The sequence below is a fragment of the Salminus brasiliensis genome, chromosome 15 (genome assembly GCF_030463535.1).
Source record: "Salminus brasiliensis chromosome 15, fSalBra1.hap2, whole genome shotgun sequence".
NCBI lineage: Eukaryota > Metazoa > Chordata > Actinopteri > Characiformes > Bryconidae > Salminus > Salminus brasiliensis.
In genome coordinates this window covers 34956392-34972261 of record NC_132892.1, presented here as the reverse complement: position 1 = coordinate 34972261, position 15870 = coordinate 34956392, and the positions used below count along the sequence as shown (strand labels likewise).

The 15870-nt window shown below is 41.0% G+C and overlaps 1 protein-coding gene across 1 annotated transcript in view; it reads right to left on the bottom strand.

The window, feature by feature from the left end:
- Positions 1-14343, bottom strand: part of gpr108 (G protein-coupled receptor 108) — a 19833-nt gene extending 5490 nt beyond the window's left edge. The window contains 9 exon segments of the mRNA XM_072657000.1: positions 818-988; positions 1124-1225; positions 1907-1969; positions 2056-2138; positions 2728-2804; positions 3671-3756; positions 4854-4904; positions 8921-9043; positions 14130-14343. Coding sequence (XP_072513101.1) covers positions 818-988; positions 1124-1225; positions 1907-1969; positions 2056-2138; positions 2728-2804; positions 3671-3756; positions 4854-4904; positions 8921-9043; positions 14130-14225 — 852 coding nt within the window. The 5' untranslated portion in view covers positions 14226-14343.
- Between the last annotated feature and the right edge of the window lie 1527 nt (positions 14344-15870).

The following is a 15870-nucleotide window of genomic DNA, read 5'->3' as shown; positions in this document are numbered from 1 at the left end:
TTCTCTATATATCTCTGTCTGTCTATCTCTGTCTGTCTATCTCTGTCTGTATATCTCTCTGTCTGTCTCTATATCTCTCTGTCTGTCTCTATATCTCTCTGTCTGTCTGTCTATCTCTGTCTCTATATCTGTCTGTCTGTATCTCTCTGTCTCTATATCTGTCTGTCTGTATCTCTCTGTCTCTATATATCTCTGTCTGTCTCTATATATCTCTGCCTGTCTCTATATATCTCTGCCTGTCTCTATATATCTCTGTCTCTATATATCTCTGTTTGTATGTCTATCTCTCTGTCTGTCTGACTGTCTGTCTATCTCTGTCTGTCTGTCTATCTCTCTGTCTCTACATATCTCTGTCTGTCTCTACATATCTCTGTCTGTCTCTACATATCTCTGTCTGTCTCTCTGTCTCTATATATGTCTGCCTGTCTATCTGTCTGTCTCTATATATCACTCTGTCTGCCTGTCTATCTCTATATATTACTCTGTCTGTCTGAAATATGTCTCAGGATAAACGTTTCTCTGTCTGCTCACATCTTGCGTTACCATGTTTTCCTCATGTCTGGGTCTTCTGTATGTAGACTGCATTCACACCTTTCTCTAACAGGCGTTCTCAGTGTGAGCAGATAAGATCTAGCTGACCTTCTCAGCACTTCTGCTCCACCTACAATAAAGCACGCTCCACCTGTAACTACCAGTACAGACGGGTACAGACCCAAAACAGGTGTGGGTCTCCACCCTTTAACAGAAGCCACTAGAAACAGATCATCAGTGCTAGCAGTTTTGCTAACTGCTCGTTCATTTATGCAGGTTTATGGACGGTGTGTGTGTGTGTGTGTGTGTGTGTGTGTGTGTACCGGTGTTTGAGCAGTGTGTATGTCCACACTATGGCAGCTGTCAGAAACATGGCCGCCATGCTGATGTAGAGACGAGGCAGCGGAATCTCAGCAGCCGAGAGAAAACCAGCCGGATTTCTCTCTACAATCTCCACCTGCGCAAACACACACACACACACACACACACACACACACACACACACACACACACACAGAGTGAAGTTCTTCTAACAGCAGCTGACTCTTCCTTCTGGTTTTCCTGCTGTTCACGGTTCGAGTGTGGTGCTTACATTGAGGGAGTACGGGCTGAGGAGGCCGGGCCTCATGTTGTAGCAGTTATGGAAGTTCAGGTTGTACAGACCCTGGTCTTCAGCTCCCATCGTGATGCGAAACTGAGAGAGAGAGAGAGAGAGAGAGAGAGTTCTGTAAATTGGGAGGTGGGCGGGGCCTCCTTGAGCATGAGTGGACCTTGGGGGCCCATGACCCTGTCACTAGGTCACCGGTTGTCCTTCCTTGGAGCACTTTTGGCAGGTACTGACCGCTGCATATTGGGAACCCCCCACAAGACCTGCCTGCTGATGTTCTGGAGATGTTCTGACCCAGTCATTGTCCAGAACCTCACAATCAGAGTGTCTCAGATTCTTAAGCTTGTCCATTTTTCCTGCTTCATTACCTTCTTCAAGACCTGACTGTTCACTCGCTGCCTAATATCTAGATCCATCCCTGGACAGATGGAGCCACTGAAACCTGATCCTCAGTGTTATTCAGTTCAGCTGGTTTTAATGTTATGGCTAACTGATATGCACAAGTTTCCCCAAAATGCAGTTGCTCCTCCAGGACGTTAACACTACAGAGCTAAAAACAACAGCAGCATCTTGATTGATCCTGATTCACTATCAGTGAACTTCAGTCCATGTTCTAGATAACGAGGATTCTTACAGTGTCAGAAACCATGAAATGCACGACAGGGCTGATCTAATACTGTGAAACAATCTGTAAAAACCCTGTAAATTAGATCCTTTAGTCAATTATCATAATAAAAAACCCAGTCTGGGTGGTGCTGAAAGCCTCACCGTGAAGTTATAGGAGTCTTTGAATTTCGTCATGGCCAACTTCAGTCCGTTGATGTTCTTTCCCTAATCAGGATCCAAGAGAAAAAAAATCAGCAACAAACAAACCATAAACAGCAGCCTCGGCTCCACACCATGACACATGTCCACACCTTCACGGAGACGAGATCGGTCACTTCACTCGCTTTGTCCTTTTCTTCTTTTCCAGGGTCGCCTTTCCCATCTGTACCAGTTTCTGAAAAGAGGAGATTTCCTTGTGTGAACACTTTGAAAGCATCACCTGTTCTAGTTTAGAGTTAATCTGGATCTGTTCTGAAAGTAGACAGAGGGTAAACTGGATCTGTTGTGAAAGTGGATCAAGTATAAACTGGGGTTTAGAGTGAATCTGGATCTGTTGTGAAAGTGGATCGAGTGTAAACAGGGGTTTAGAGTGAATCTGGATCTGTTGTGAAAGTGGATCGAGTGTAAACTGGGGTTTAGAATGAATCTGGATCTGTTGTAAAAGTGGACTGAGTGTAAACTGGGGTTTAGAGTGAATCTGGATCTGTTGTAAAAGTGGACTGAGTGTAAACTGGGGTTTAGAGTGAATCTGGATCTGTTGTATAACTGGACTGAGTGTAAACTGGGGTTTAGAGTGAATCTGGATCTGTTGTAAAGTGGACTGAGTGTTAACAGAGCTTTTTCAGTTAATCTGGATCTGTTGTGAAAGCGGAGTTTACATTTTTTATTTATAAATAAATACATTTTTAGGCTTTAATTCCAATATGTCATGAAAGTGATTTAAAAGAGGCTCAGTGTGAATCTGGATCTGTAAATGAACTCACCTTTCTCTTCTCTCTCTTCTTTTTTCTGGTTGCCTGTTAAGATGCTGTCCTTCTCACTAAAGGATTTTACTTGCACACTACACGTATGTGCACGCACACGCACACACGCACACACACACACACACGACACACACATACACACATACACACTAGTTAATAGCCAGAACAGATATAACACACACTTACATTTACATTTACGGCATTTAGCAGACGCTCTTATCCAGAGCGACTTACAAAGTGCTTTGCTATTTACCCAAGAAAAGCCTTAGCTAGTTAGAATAGACTAATAATTCAAAAGATACCTCCAAGCTTAGACATTACTAAACACAATACAATAAGGCGACCATAGTCTAATCGTCCAAGTACTCTCTGAAGAGGTGGGTCTTCAGTCTGCGTTTGAAGACAGCGAGCGACTCGGCCGTTCGGACATCCAGGGGCAGCTCGTTCCACCACTTTGGTGCCAGGACAGAAAAAAGCCTGGACGCTTGTCTTCCGCGGATTTTGAGGGATGGCGGGTCGAGCCGAGCCGTACTTGAAGCTCGAAGGGCTCTTGGTGCGGATCGGCTTTTGACCATTGCCATCAGATATGGAGGGGCTGGTCCGTTCTTGGCTTTGTAGGCCAGCGTCAGTGTTTTAAATCTGATGCGGGCAGCTACAGGAAGCCAGTGGAGAGAACGCAGCAGTGGAGTCACATGGCTAAATTTTGGGACATTGAAGACGACCCGTGCCGCTGCATTCTGGATGAGTTGCAGGGGCCTGATGGTGCGTAGAGGGAGACCAGCCAGAAGAGAGTTGCAGTAGTCAAGTCTGGAAGTGACGAGAGACTGAACAAGGACCTGGGTGCCTCTCTAGAGAGGAAGGGTGGAATTCTCCGGATGTTGTACAGGAGAATCTGCAGGACCGACACAGACACACACACACTGCACAGAGATATGTAGCATACCTGAGTGACGGTGGGTCGATGATGAAGAGGATGAGTGTATCGTCACTTTCAGTCTTTGACAGAGTGCACCTTTCAGTGTCCTCAGCCTACAAAACACAACACTGCAATAAGAACACACACTGCACAACCACCTTAAAACACCGCAAACACTTATTATATACCTGAAACACTTATAATCCACCTTAAAACACTTATTATACACCCGAAACGCTTATAATCCACCTTAAAACACTTATTATAGAAAACACTTATTATATACCTGAAACGCTTATAATCCACCTTAAAACACTTATTATACACCTGAAACGCTTATAATCCACCTTAAAACACTTATTATAGAAAACACTTATTATATACCTGAAACGCTTATAATCCACCTTAAAACACTTATTATAGAAAACACTTATTATATACTGAAACGCTTATAATCCACCTTAAAACACTTATTATATACCTGAAACGCTTATAATCCACCTTAAAACACTTATTATAGAAAACACTTATTATATACCTAAAAATGTGTATTATCCATGTTAAAACATTTATTAATCACCTAAAAATATATTAATCATATTTTCCACCTTAAATAATGTATTCCACACAAATACTTACTATACAAACAAATACTTACTATACTCCATAAAAATGTTATCTACCTACTGCCACCATAGAACCTAATTTATACACCTTAACACACAATGAACATTTCTGACAGACTAATAATAACAAAACACTCATTATCCACTTAATGAGTTAACAGTTATTAAACAGTTATTTTCTATTTCTAAATATAATATCTATCTGAAACAGTATTACACAGCTTAAAACTGCAAAACAAAACCTACTGAGAAAAGCACAGAGAAGTAAAATCTACTAATCCAGATTATTATTATTAGCATTAATCCCAGTAATAATAATAATAATAATAATAATAACACTATCCTGGTATGATGGGATCTTAACTAATCACAGCATAACATTTAATTAAATTAATATTTACTGACTCCACAGGCTTATATAATAACAATAACAATAATAAACAACAACAATAATAATAGTTATTCCTAATAAACACTATTATTAATATAGGCATTAATGGTAATGGGTGGATGTAATTTGTAGTCTGAGCTCAGTGAAGTGATGATACGCTGAACAGGGTAATCAATTAAACTGATAAACTTACTGTGTAAGAAAGGACTCCATTCACCCGAGACCGAGCCAGACTGAAGCCCACCTACACACACACACACACACAAACACACACACACACAAACACACACACACTTATTTATAGAATAATGTAGTGAGGACAGCATTTTAGATCATTGTGAAATGAAACATTTTAATCTAAATCCTAACCTAAACCCTAATCTACACCCTAACCAAACCCTAATCTACACCCTAAACCTTAACCCTACCTACACCCAACCTAACCCTAACCTAAACCCTAACCCAAACCCACACTACCCCTATCCCAACCAACTACACCCAACCATACCCAAACTAAACCCTACCTTAACCCAATCTACACCACCAAACCCTAACCCTACACCCCTACCTAACCCTAACCACACACAACCTAACCCTAATCAACACCCTATCTTAACCCCAAACTACACCCTAACCTTAACCCTAAACTACACACTAACCTTAACCCAAAACTAACCCCTACCTTAACCCCAAATCCTACACCCAACCATAACCCAATCTACACACAACCTAACCCCAATCTAACACCCCAATCCAAAACCCTAACCACAACCCCTAACCTAACCCTTATCTACACCCTAACCTAACCCAATCTACACCCTAACCTAACCTACTCAACACACAACCTAACCCAAACTACACCCTATCCTAACCCTAACCTACACCCCAAACCTTAACCCAAACACACCCCCAACCCTAACCCAACACACCCAACCAACACCCAACCAAACCCAAACCAACCCAAACAACACCCAAACCTAACCCTAAACCACACCCTAACCTAACCCCTACCAAAACCCTAACCTAACCCAATCTACACCCACACCTAACCCCAAACAACACCCAAACCTAACCCAAATCTACACCCAACCTAACCCAACTAACACCTACCTAACCCTAACACCCACACCTAACCCTAATCAACACCCTAACCTAAACCCCAACCACACACCAACCTTAACCCTAATCTACACCCCTTACCTAACCCTAACTACACCCTACCTTAACCCAATCTACACCCCTAACCTTAACCCAATCAACACCCACCTAACCAACAAACCACCAACCCTAACAACCCTTACCTACACCCAAACCACACCCTACCCTAACCCAAACAACACCCTATCCTAACCCCACACAACACCCACCTAACCCCAACCACACCCAACCTTACCCCTATCAACACCCAACCTACACCCAACCCAACCCCTACCTAACCCCCAACAAACCCAACCTAACACTAACCTACACCCTACCTAACCCAACACCACCCTAACCTACCCCTAACCTAAACCCAACCTAACCCAACTCAACACCCTTACCTAACCCATCTACACCTAAACCAAACCCAACCTACACCCAAACCTACCCCTAATCAAACCCTAACCTTAACCCAATCTACACCCTTACCTAACCCTAACAACACCCTAACCCTAACCCTAAACCACACACACCCAACCCAAACTACACCCTAACCCTTAACCCTAATCACACCCTACCTTAACCCTAATCTACACCTAACCTTAACCCTAATCTACACCCTATCCTAACCCTAACTAAACCCTTACCTTAACCCTAATCTACACACTAACCCTAATCTACACCCTAACCTTAACCCTAAACTACACCAAACCTTAACCCTAATCTACACCCTATCCTTAACCCTAATCTACACCTAACCCTAATCTACACCCTAACCTTAACCCTAATCTACACACCTAACCTTAACCCAAATCTACACCCTAACCTTAACCCTAATCTAAACCCTTACCTTAACCCTAATCTACACCCTAACCTTAACCCTAATCTACACACTAACCTAATCTACACCCTAACCTTAACCCTAATCTACACACTAACCTTAACCCTAATCTACACCCTAACCTTAACCCTAATCTAAACCCTTACCTTAACCCTAATCTACACCCTAACCTTAACCCTAATCTACACCCTAACCTTAACCCTAATCTACACACTAACCTTAACCCTAATCTACACACTAACCCTAATCTACACCCTAACCTTAACCCTAATCTACACCCTAACCTTAACCCTAATCTACACACTAACCTTAACCCTAATCTACACCCTAACCTTAACCCTAATCTACACACTAACCTTAACCCTAATCTACACACTAACCCTAATCTACACCCTAACCTTAACCCTAATCTACACCCTAACCTTAACCCTAATCTACACACTAACCTTAACCCTAATCTAAACCCTATCCTTAACCCTAATCTACACCCTAACCTTAACCCTAATCTACACCCTAACCTTAACCCTAATCTACACACTAACCTTAACCCTAATCTACACCCTAACCTTAACCCTAATCTACACCCTAACCTTAACCCTAATCTACACCCTATCCTTAACCCTAATCTAAACCCTAACCTTAACCCTAATCTACACCCTTACCTTAACCCTAATCTACACCCTATCCTTAACCCTAATCTAAACCCTAACCTTAACCCTAATCTACACCCTTACCTTAACCCTAATCTACACCCTAACCTTAACCCTAATCTACACCCTATCCTTAACCCTAATCTAAACCCTAACCTTAACCCTAATCTACACCCTTACCTTAACCCTAATCTACACCCTAACCTTAACCCTAATCTACACACTAACCTTAACCCTAATCTACACCCTTACCTTAACCCTAATCTACACCCTTACCTTAACCCTAATCTACACCCTAACCTTAACCCTAATCTACACCCTATCCTTAACCCTAATCTAAACCCTTACCTTAACCCTAATCTACACACTAACCCTAATCTACACCCTAACCTTAACCCTAATCTACACCCTATCCTTAACCCTAATCTACACCCTAACCTTAACCCTAATCTACACCCTAACCTTAACCCTAATCTACACCCTATCCTTAACCCTAATCTAAACCCTAACCTTAACCCTAATCTACACCCTTACCTTAACCCTAATCTACACCCTATCCTTAACCCTAATCTAAACCCTAACCTTAACCCTAATCTACACCCTTACCTTAACCCTAATCTACACCCTAACCTTAACCCTAATCTACACCCTATCCTTAACCCTAATCTAAACCCTAACCTTAACCCTAATCTACACCCTTACCTTAACCCTAATCTACACCCTAACCTTAACCCTAATCTACACACTAACCTTAACCCTAATCTACACCCTTACCTTAACCCTAATCTACACCCTTACCTTAACCCTAATCTACACCCTAACCTTAACCCTAATCTACACCCTATCCTTAACCCTAATCTAAACCCTTACCTTAACCCTAATCTACACACTAACCCTAATCTACACCCTAACCTTAACCCTAATCTACACACTAACCTTAACCCTAATCTACACCCTATCCTTAACCCTAATCTACACACTAACCCTAATCTACACCCTAACCTTAACCCTAATCTACACACTAACCTTAACCCTAATCTACACCCTAACCTTAACCCTAATCTACACCCTAACCTTAACCCTAATCTACACACTAACCCTAATCTACACCCTAACCTTAACCCTAATCTACACACTAACCTTAACCCTAATCTACACCCTAACCTTAACCCTAATCTAAACCCTTACCTTAACCCTAATCTACACCCTAACCTTAACCCTAATCTACACCCTAACCTTAACCCTAATCTACACACTAACCTTAACCCTAATCTACACACTAACCCTAATCTACACCCTAACCTTAACCCTAATCTACACCCTAACCTTAACCCTAATCTACACCCTAACCTTAACCCTAATCTACACACTAACCTTAATCCTAATCTACACCCTAAACCTTAACCCTAATCTACACCCTAATCCTAATCTACAACCTAACCTACACCCTAACCCTTACTTTAGTATTAGTCCAAACCTGAACCCTAACTCTAACCTCAGGATCTGAAGGCTGATCTTTCTGCTCTTCTGCAGAAACACGTCTTGCTTTACCTTATTTTCCTCTCTGTCCAGTCACTGTGGACACACACACACACACACACACACACGCACACACACACACTAACTCACAGGATATTTGGGGAACTCGTTGTTCCTGACTTGAGGAAGATGGAGGGACGTCAGGTTGACCTCCAGAGTTCCGTTAGCGAAGTAACCGAAGGTGTTCAGATGGACGACAAACCGGGTCTCATTCTGAGAGAGAGAGAGACAGAGACAGAGAGACAGAGACAGAGAGAGACAGAGAGAGAGAGAGACAGAGACAGAGAGAGACAGAGAGAGAGAGACAGAGACAGAGAGAGACAGAGAGAGAGAGACAGAGACAGAGAGAGAGCAAGAGAGAGAGAGACAGAGAGAGACAGAGAGAGAGAGAGAGTTTAGATCACAATATTTAAAGACATTTTTTTTACGGTACGCAATATTTAGCGCACTATTTCGTCAGGTAGACAAAATGCACCAACAGCCATCTTCAACATATGCTGCACACTCTGATACACTAACTGATACATACTGTTACCACGATACGATAAAATATCATCATACTGCCCAGCTCCACCTAATCCATAGATCCAGATCATCAGTTATTCTTTTCACCTGGTACTAATGTTATGGCTAATCAGCAGATTCTCAGAATGTGCTTATTTATTATTTGCTTATTTATTTATTTATATATAGCCTTGCAGGAGAAGCCGTTTTCAGGGTTCCACAGCTCCAGAAATGGTGCTCCAGCTCAGATCAGATTTAGGCTCATTGTCATTATATTCTAAAAGCCACTGTTTTTCCGTTAGCCCAGATGTGGTCAATCAGCAAAGACGTGTTTGGTGTCCAAATATTGCTCCTCAGCTGCAAGGCTTGTGTCGTTAAACACTGGAGGTCAACGGTCACTCAAACGTTGTCTGTAAACACAATGTCCACACCTGTCTCGAACCCCTTCCACTGCACTGTGTCCCCGGCATTCAGCTGCACACCACAGCGCAGTAGCTCACAGTAAGGCCAGATACCAGTATCTGCTGATACCGAGTACTGATACCGATACCAGCTCTGACTGTAACCCTGATATTTTTAGTGTTCCACTTTTTAAATATTTGATCCCAAATAAGATCTAATAATAATTTCTGAAAAAAAAAAAAAAAAACCTAATCTACACCCTAACCTACACCCTAGTCTACACCCTAGTCTACACCCTAGTCTACACCCTAACATTAACCCTAATCTACACCCCAACCTTCATCTACACCCTAACCTAGGGTGTAGATGGGTGCAGACTAGGATTAAGGTTAGATGGTAGATTAGGGTTATGGTGTAGACTAGGATTAAGGTTAGATGGTAGATTAGGGTTAGGGTGTACATTAGGATTATGGTTAGGGTGTAGATTAGGATTAAGGTTAGGGTGTAGATTACAGTTAGAGTGTAGATTAGGGTTAGGGTGTAGATTAGGGTTAATGTTAGGGTGTAGACTAGGGTTAAGGTTAGGGTGTAGATGAAGGTTAGGGTGTAGATTAGGGTTAATGTTAGGGTGTAGATTAGGGTTAATGTTAGGGTGTAGATTAGGGTTAGGGTGTAGATTATGGTTAGGGTGTACATTAGGGTTAATGTTAGGGTGTAGATTAGGATTAATGTTAGGGTGCAGACTAGGATTAAGGTTAGATGGTAGATTAGGGTTAGGGTGTAGACTAGGATTAAGGTTAGATGGTAGATTAGGGTTAGGGTGTAGATTAGGATTATGGTTAGGGTGTAGATTAGGATTAAGGTTAGGGTGTAGATTACAGTTAGAGTGTAGATTAGGGTTAGGGTGTAGATTAGGGTTAATGTTAGGGTGTAGATTAGGGTTAATGTTAGGGTGTAGATTAGGGTTAGGGTGTAGACTAGGGTTAAGGTTAGGGTGTAGATGAAGGTTGGGGTGTAGATTAGGGTTAATGTTAGGGTGTAGACTAGGGTGTAGATTAGGGTGTAGGTTAGGGTGTAGGTTAGGGTGTAGGTTAGGGTGTAGGTTAGGGTTAGGGATGTGACTTTGCAAACTGTGCATTTCCGGTAATAAAATATTTGTCTTATTCTTAAAATTTTCTTTTAATAATTAGTGTAGAGTGTATATGTGTAGAACTTCTGCTTTTTGTTTATATGTACATCATTTTTTACTCTATAAAGTTTTTATTTATTTATATTTTTACTTGACTGTAAAGCAAGAAATCAACAACATAAGAAGACATGAAAACCTAAGACCCCCAGTGAGCAGCCAAAGACCACCATGCAGAAGAAACCTCCCTCCGTCACACGTCACTGAACCACCTAAACTGGTGTAATATATTCATAATCATAAAATGTCGATTATAATCATGGTGTAGCAGAACTTTATATTTTCTTTGTATTGCATAACTTAATTTATTCAAAATTGTACCTTAAATGAGAAAATGACTTAGTATATTTATTATGACTAGTATAATTATAAAGTATAATTATAATATACTTTTTTTTATATAATTGGTTAAGTTAATAATGCATGAAAACTGATATTAAACTCTGCTGAAAGTGACTGAACTGTAATTATACTCATCATTTTGATCTGACATTCAGTTGGAATCTACATTACTGTTAATATTTACATTAAAGGCGTTTATCAGACGTTCTTCTCCAGAGAGATTTACAGAAGAGCTTCACTGTTTACTCAGGAAAAACCCTCAGCTAGTGTGTGGAGGCTTGAGTCCAGCAGATCCTACTGAACACCGGAGCCAGTATGGACAGCACATAACTATACTAGCATATATACAGCATACGGCACTGAATCAGAGGACAGACATGCTGATGTTCCAGACTTCAGTTTATAGAAAATTCCTGGACCTAGAAGTATTGACCGTATCCACACGCCTGCCCCACCCTGAAGAGAGGCTCAGCGCAGGGAGAAGTGACTGACGGTATTTACAGAGAGGATTCGGATGACTGTTGACTTTTACTGTTAGCAATGTTAGCTCCAGGTTAGGAGCCCTGGTGCTCAACAGCAATACACCCAGACAACTACAGGACCACCAGGAGGGCCCACAGCACTCTCAGGGACAGCACACACCCCCAAACCATCGGGGCCAGGACTGATGAACAGTTTCCATCCACAAGCCATCCGGCTTCTGAACACCTTCGCCCCCCTTATAAGGTTAGAAAGGTGCACATACCATATACAGTATATACCATATACAGCGAAACGTGTCCTCCACATTTGACCCATCTGTGGTAGTGAGCGGTGGGCAGCCAACTCCAGCACCCGGGGAGCAGAGACAGGGTGAAGGGCCTTGCTCAAGGGCCCAACAGTGGCAGCTAGACGAGCCGAGTCCGGGTCTCGAACACCCCCACAACCATGTCATCAATAGCCCGGAGCTCTCTTATATATTTATTTATTTTATTATTTTTATTTTACTTATTAATTATCTTTTTTTATAGGGGATATTTATAAGATTATGTGGGTAAATGGATGAACTGCAAAGTAAGACTTTTACTGTTTAGCATAACTGCTGGTTTCTGATGTGCAGGATATACTATGATAATTAACACCAGTACTGGGGGGCAACTGAAGGAAGAATCTTACCTCTATTTATTTAGCTATAGAAGATAGATTATGATTATTAGATCCTGCTCCTGAAATGAAAGGTGTACCACTTTTTATTTAATATTTATTTAATATTTTTAGATCACATTTTCAAGAGGAAGGGAGACTTTCTACACATTTTAACAAATGTTAACTGCAGTAACATGTTTGTTTAATTAAAAACAGCCCTTATGCTTCAGCCCTTCTTTAAGAGTCACTATAATAATAATAATAATAATAATAATAATAATAATAGTGAAATACTGCAAGTGGAGAAACCTTGTTATTTTACTGTGAATATTTTACACCACCGCAACAGTGTCATATATATATGTTATGTATATGTTATGTTATATATATATGTAAATAAATATCGCTCAGCTCAAGTTGGAGATCATATTTCCCGGCACGTTGAGCCCGAAACAGCTTCTCAGACATTTTAAACAAGTAAATGTTAAGGTTTTCTCAGGATAATGATGTGATATGATAATAAATTATGTGAATTCAGTTAATAAACAAACAAACAAACAAACAATAACAACAATGAACAGACCCTGAAGCCCTGAAGCCCACCTGAGCTGCTGTGAAAGGGCTGTGAACCCATGTCAGCAGACCTCAGATCAGACCAGACCAGACCAGACCAGATCAGATCAGACCAGACCTCAGATCAGACCAGACCTCAGATCAGATCAGATCAGACCAGACCTCAGATCAGACCAGACCTCAGATCAGATCAGATCAGACCAGACCTCAGATCAGACCAGACCTCAGATCGGATCAGATCAGACCAGACCTCAGATCAGACCAGATCAGATCAATCAGATCAGACCAGATCAGACCTCAGATCAGACCAGACCTCAGATCAGACCAGATCAGACCTCAGATCAGACCTCAGATCAGATCAATCAGATCAGACCAGATCAGACCTCAGATCAGACCAGACCTCAGATCAGACCAGATCAGATCAGACCTCAGATCAGACCAGACCTCAGATCAGACCAGATCAGATCAGACCAGATCAGATCAGACCTCAGATCAGATCAGACCAGACCTCAGATCAGACCTCAGATCAGACCTCAGATCAGACCAGACCTCAGATCAGACCAGATCAGACCAGACCTCAGATCAGACCAGACCTCAGATCAGACCAGACCAGATCAGATCAGACCAGACCTCAGATCAGACCAGACCTCAGACCAGATCAGATCAGACCAGACCTCAGATCAGATGAGACCAGATAAGACCAGACCTCAGATCAGATCAGACCAGACCAGACCAGATGAGACCAGATCAGACCAGACCAGACCAGACCAGATGAGACCAGATAAGACCAGACCTCAGATCAGATCAGACCAGATCAGACCAGACCAGACCTCAGATCAGATCAGATCAGACCAGACCAGACCAGACCTCAGATCAGATCAGACCAGACCAGATCAGATCAGATCAGACCAGATCAGATCAGACCAGATCAGACTGGGTTTGATATAATTGTGATTTCAGAGATTCCTCTTCAGTTCTGACTTTAGAAACTTCCCATTGATTAAACCCTCTCAGCTCTGGAGATCTGGACCTGTGCTGCAGGTTTTACAGAGGAATACTCAGATCACAGACTAAAGCATCTTCTTCAGATGTCCTGGGTGTCCTGATCTCGCGCAGCTTCGTCCTGTAGTTATTAATATGATTCATATTCGGATCGTTTTCACTTACATGGAGGAAGAGGCGGTGAATTCTGGCCTCGGTGAGAGACAGCAGGACCGGCAGCAGCAGCAGCAGCGGCAGCGGCGGCGGCGTTAGGGGAGCCATGCGGGCGGGCGAGAGCTCAGTAATCCCGCAGATTAATTATGATAAATTATTGATTTGATTAAATGAGAGAAGCTTGTTTTTATTCCGGCGGAGTGTTTCTCACCCTCTCCCTCACTTCCTGCTCTGATCACTCTTTACACGTCATCGCAGCGACGAAGGAGCGCTTCTACTGACCCCCAGCGGCCGGAGGGGGAAGTGCCTCCACTTCACTCCACTTCACTCCACTCCACTTCACTTCACTCCACTCCACTCCACTTCACTTCACTTCACTTCACTTCACTTCAAATCAAATCAAATCAAATCAAATCAAATCAAATCAAATCAAATTTTATTGATTTCTGCCCACATCAAAGCTAAGATCTAAATTTAAACTAAACCTTAACTTAATGAAATAAAGTGCAAAAATATATAAATAAATAAATAAATAAATAAAATTGTTACATTTAAGTTAAATTTAAGTTAAAAAATGAAATATAAAAATATGAAAATATAGAAATATAGAAATATAAGAAGCAAAAAAAATATACAGATGGACACTTCACTTCAAATGTATTAGTACAGCTGTTGTTTTCATAAAACAGCATAATTACATAATCAGTAAAAGACAGAAAAAAAATAAATAAATAAGACATGAAAACCTAAGACCCCCAGCGGCCGGAAGGGGGAAGTGCCTCCACTTCACTTCACTTCACTTAAAATCAAATTTTATTTGTCACATACATAGTAATACACAGTATAACTTGCAGTGAAATGCTTTTTAGACAGTCTGCCCACATCAAAGCTATTCAATAAGTTAATTCAAATTTAAACTAAACCTTAACTTAATGAAATAAAGTGCAAAAGTGCAAAAAAAGTTACATTTAAGTTAAATTTAAGTTAAAAAATAAAATATAAAAATATGAAAATATAGAAATATAGAAATATAAGAAGCAAAAAAAATATACAGATGGACACTTCACTTTAAATGTATTAGTACAGCTGTTTACAGCTGTTGTTTTCATAAAACAGCATAATTACATAATCAGTAATCAGTAAAAGACAGAAAAAAGTAAATAACATAAGACATGAAAATTTAAGACCCCCAGTGAGCAGCCAAAGACCACCGTGGAGCAGAACCTCCCTCAGAGCTGGAGGAAGAAACCTAAGGGGGACCCGACCCGTCCTTCTCTGATCAGAACTATTTATACATTATTGATTAAAAAAAGTTATTAAACCATCTATACTGTTGAACTGCTCTGATCTGATAATAATAATAATCTAATAATCATGGTGCAGTATAACAGTGAGGGTCAGAGGAATGAGAGGAATGATGGGTAACAGTGGTGATATTAATAGTGGCAGATAGTTAAGAGTCCACTTCATTTCACTTAATTAATTAATAATCATATAAATGAATTATCAGTAAATAATTATTGAATTTAATTCGATTGAAGTCCATTGAATCAGTGAGTTAAATACAGGAATGGTTTTCTAAAGCACATGAAACACATCCTTAATTTAAATATCAGTGTAATGTTGCTGGATGCTGGTTTTGCATATTACATATCAGTGAGACAGTATGAATTATACCACCTCACTCTCAAACACTGAATCAGAATGTCATGATGAACGGACCAATAGAAATGCTGCAGTATAGTTTACATTG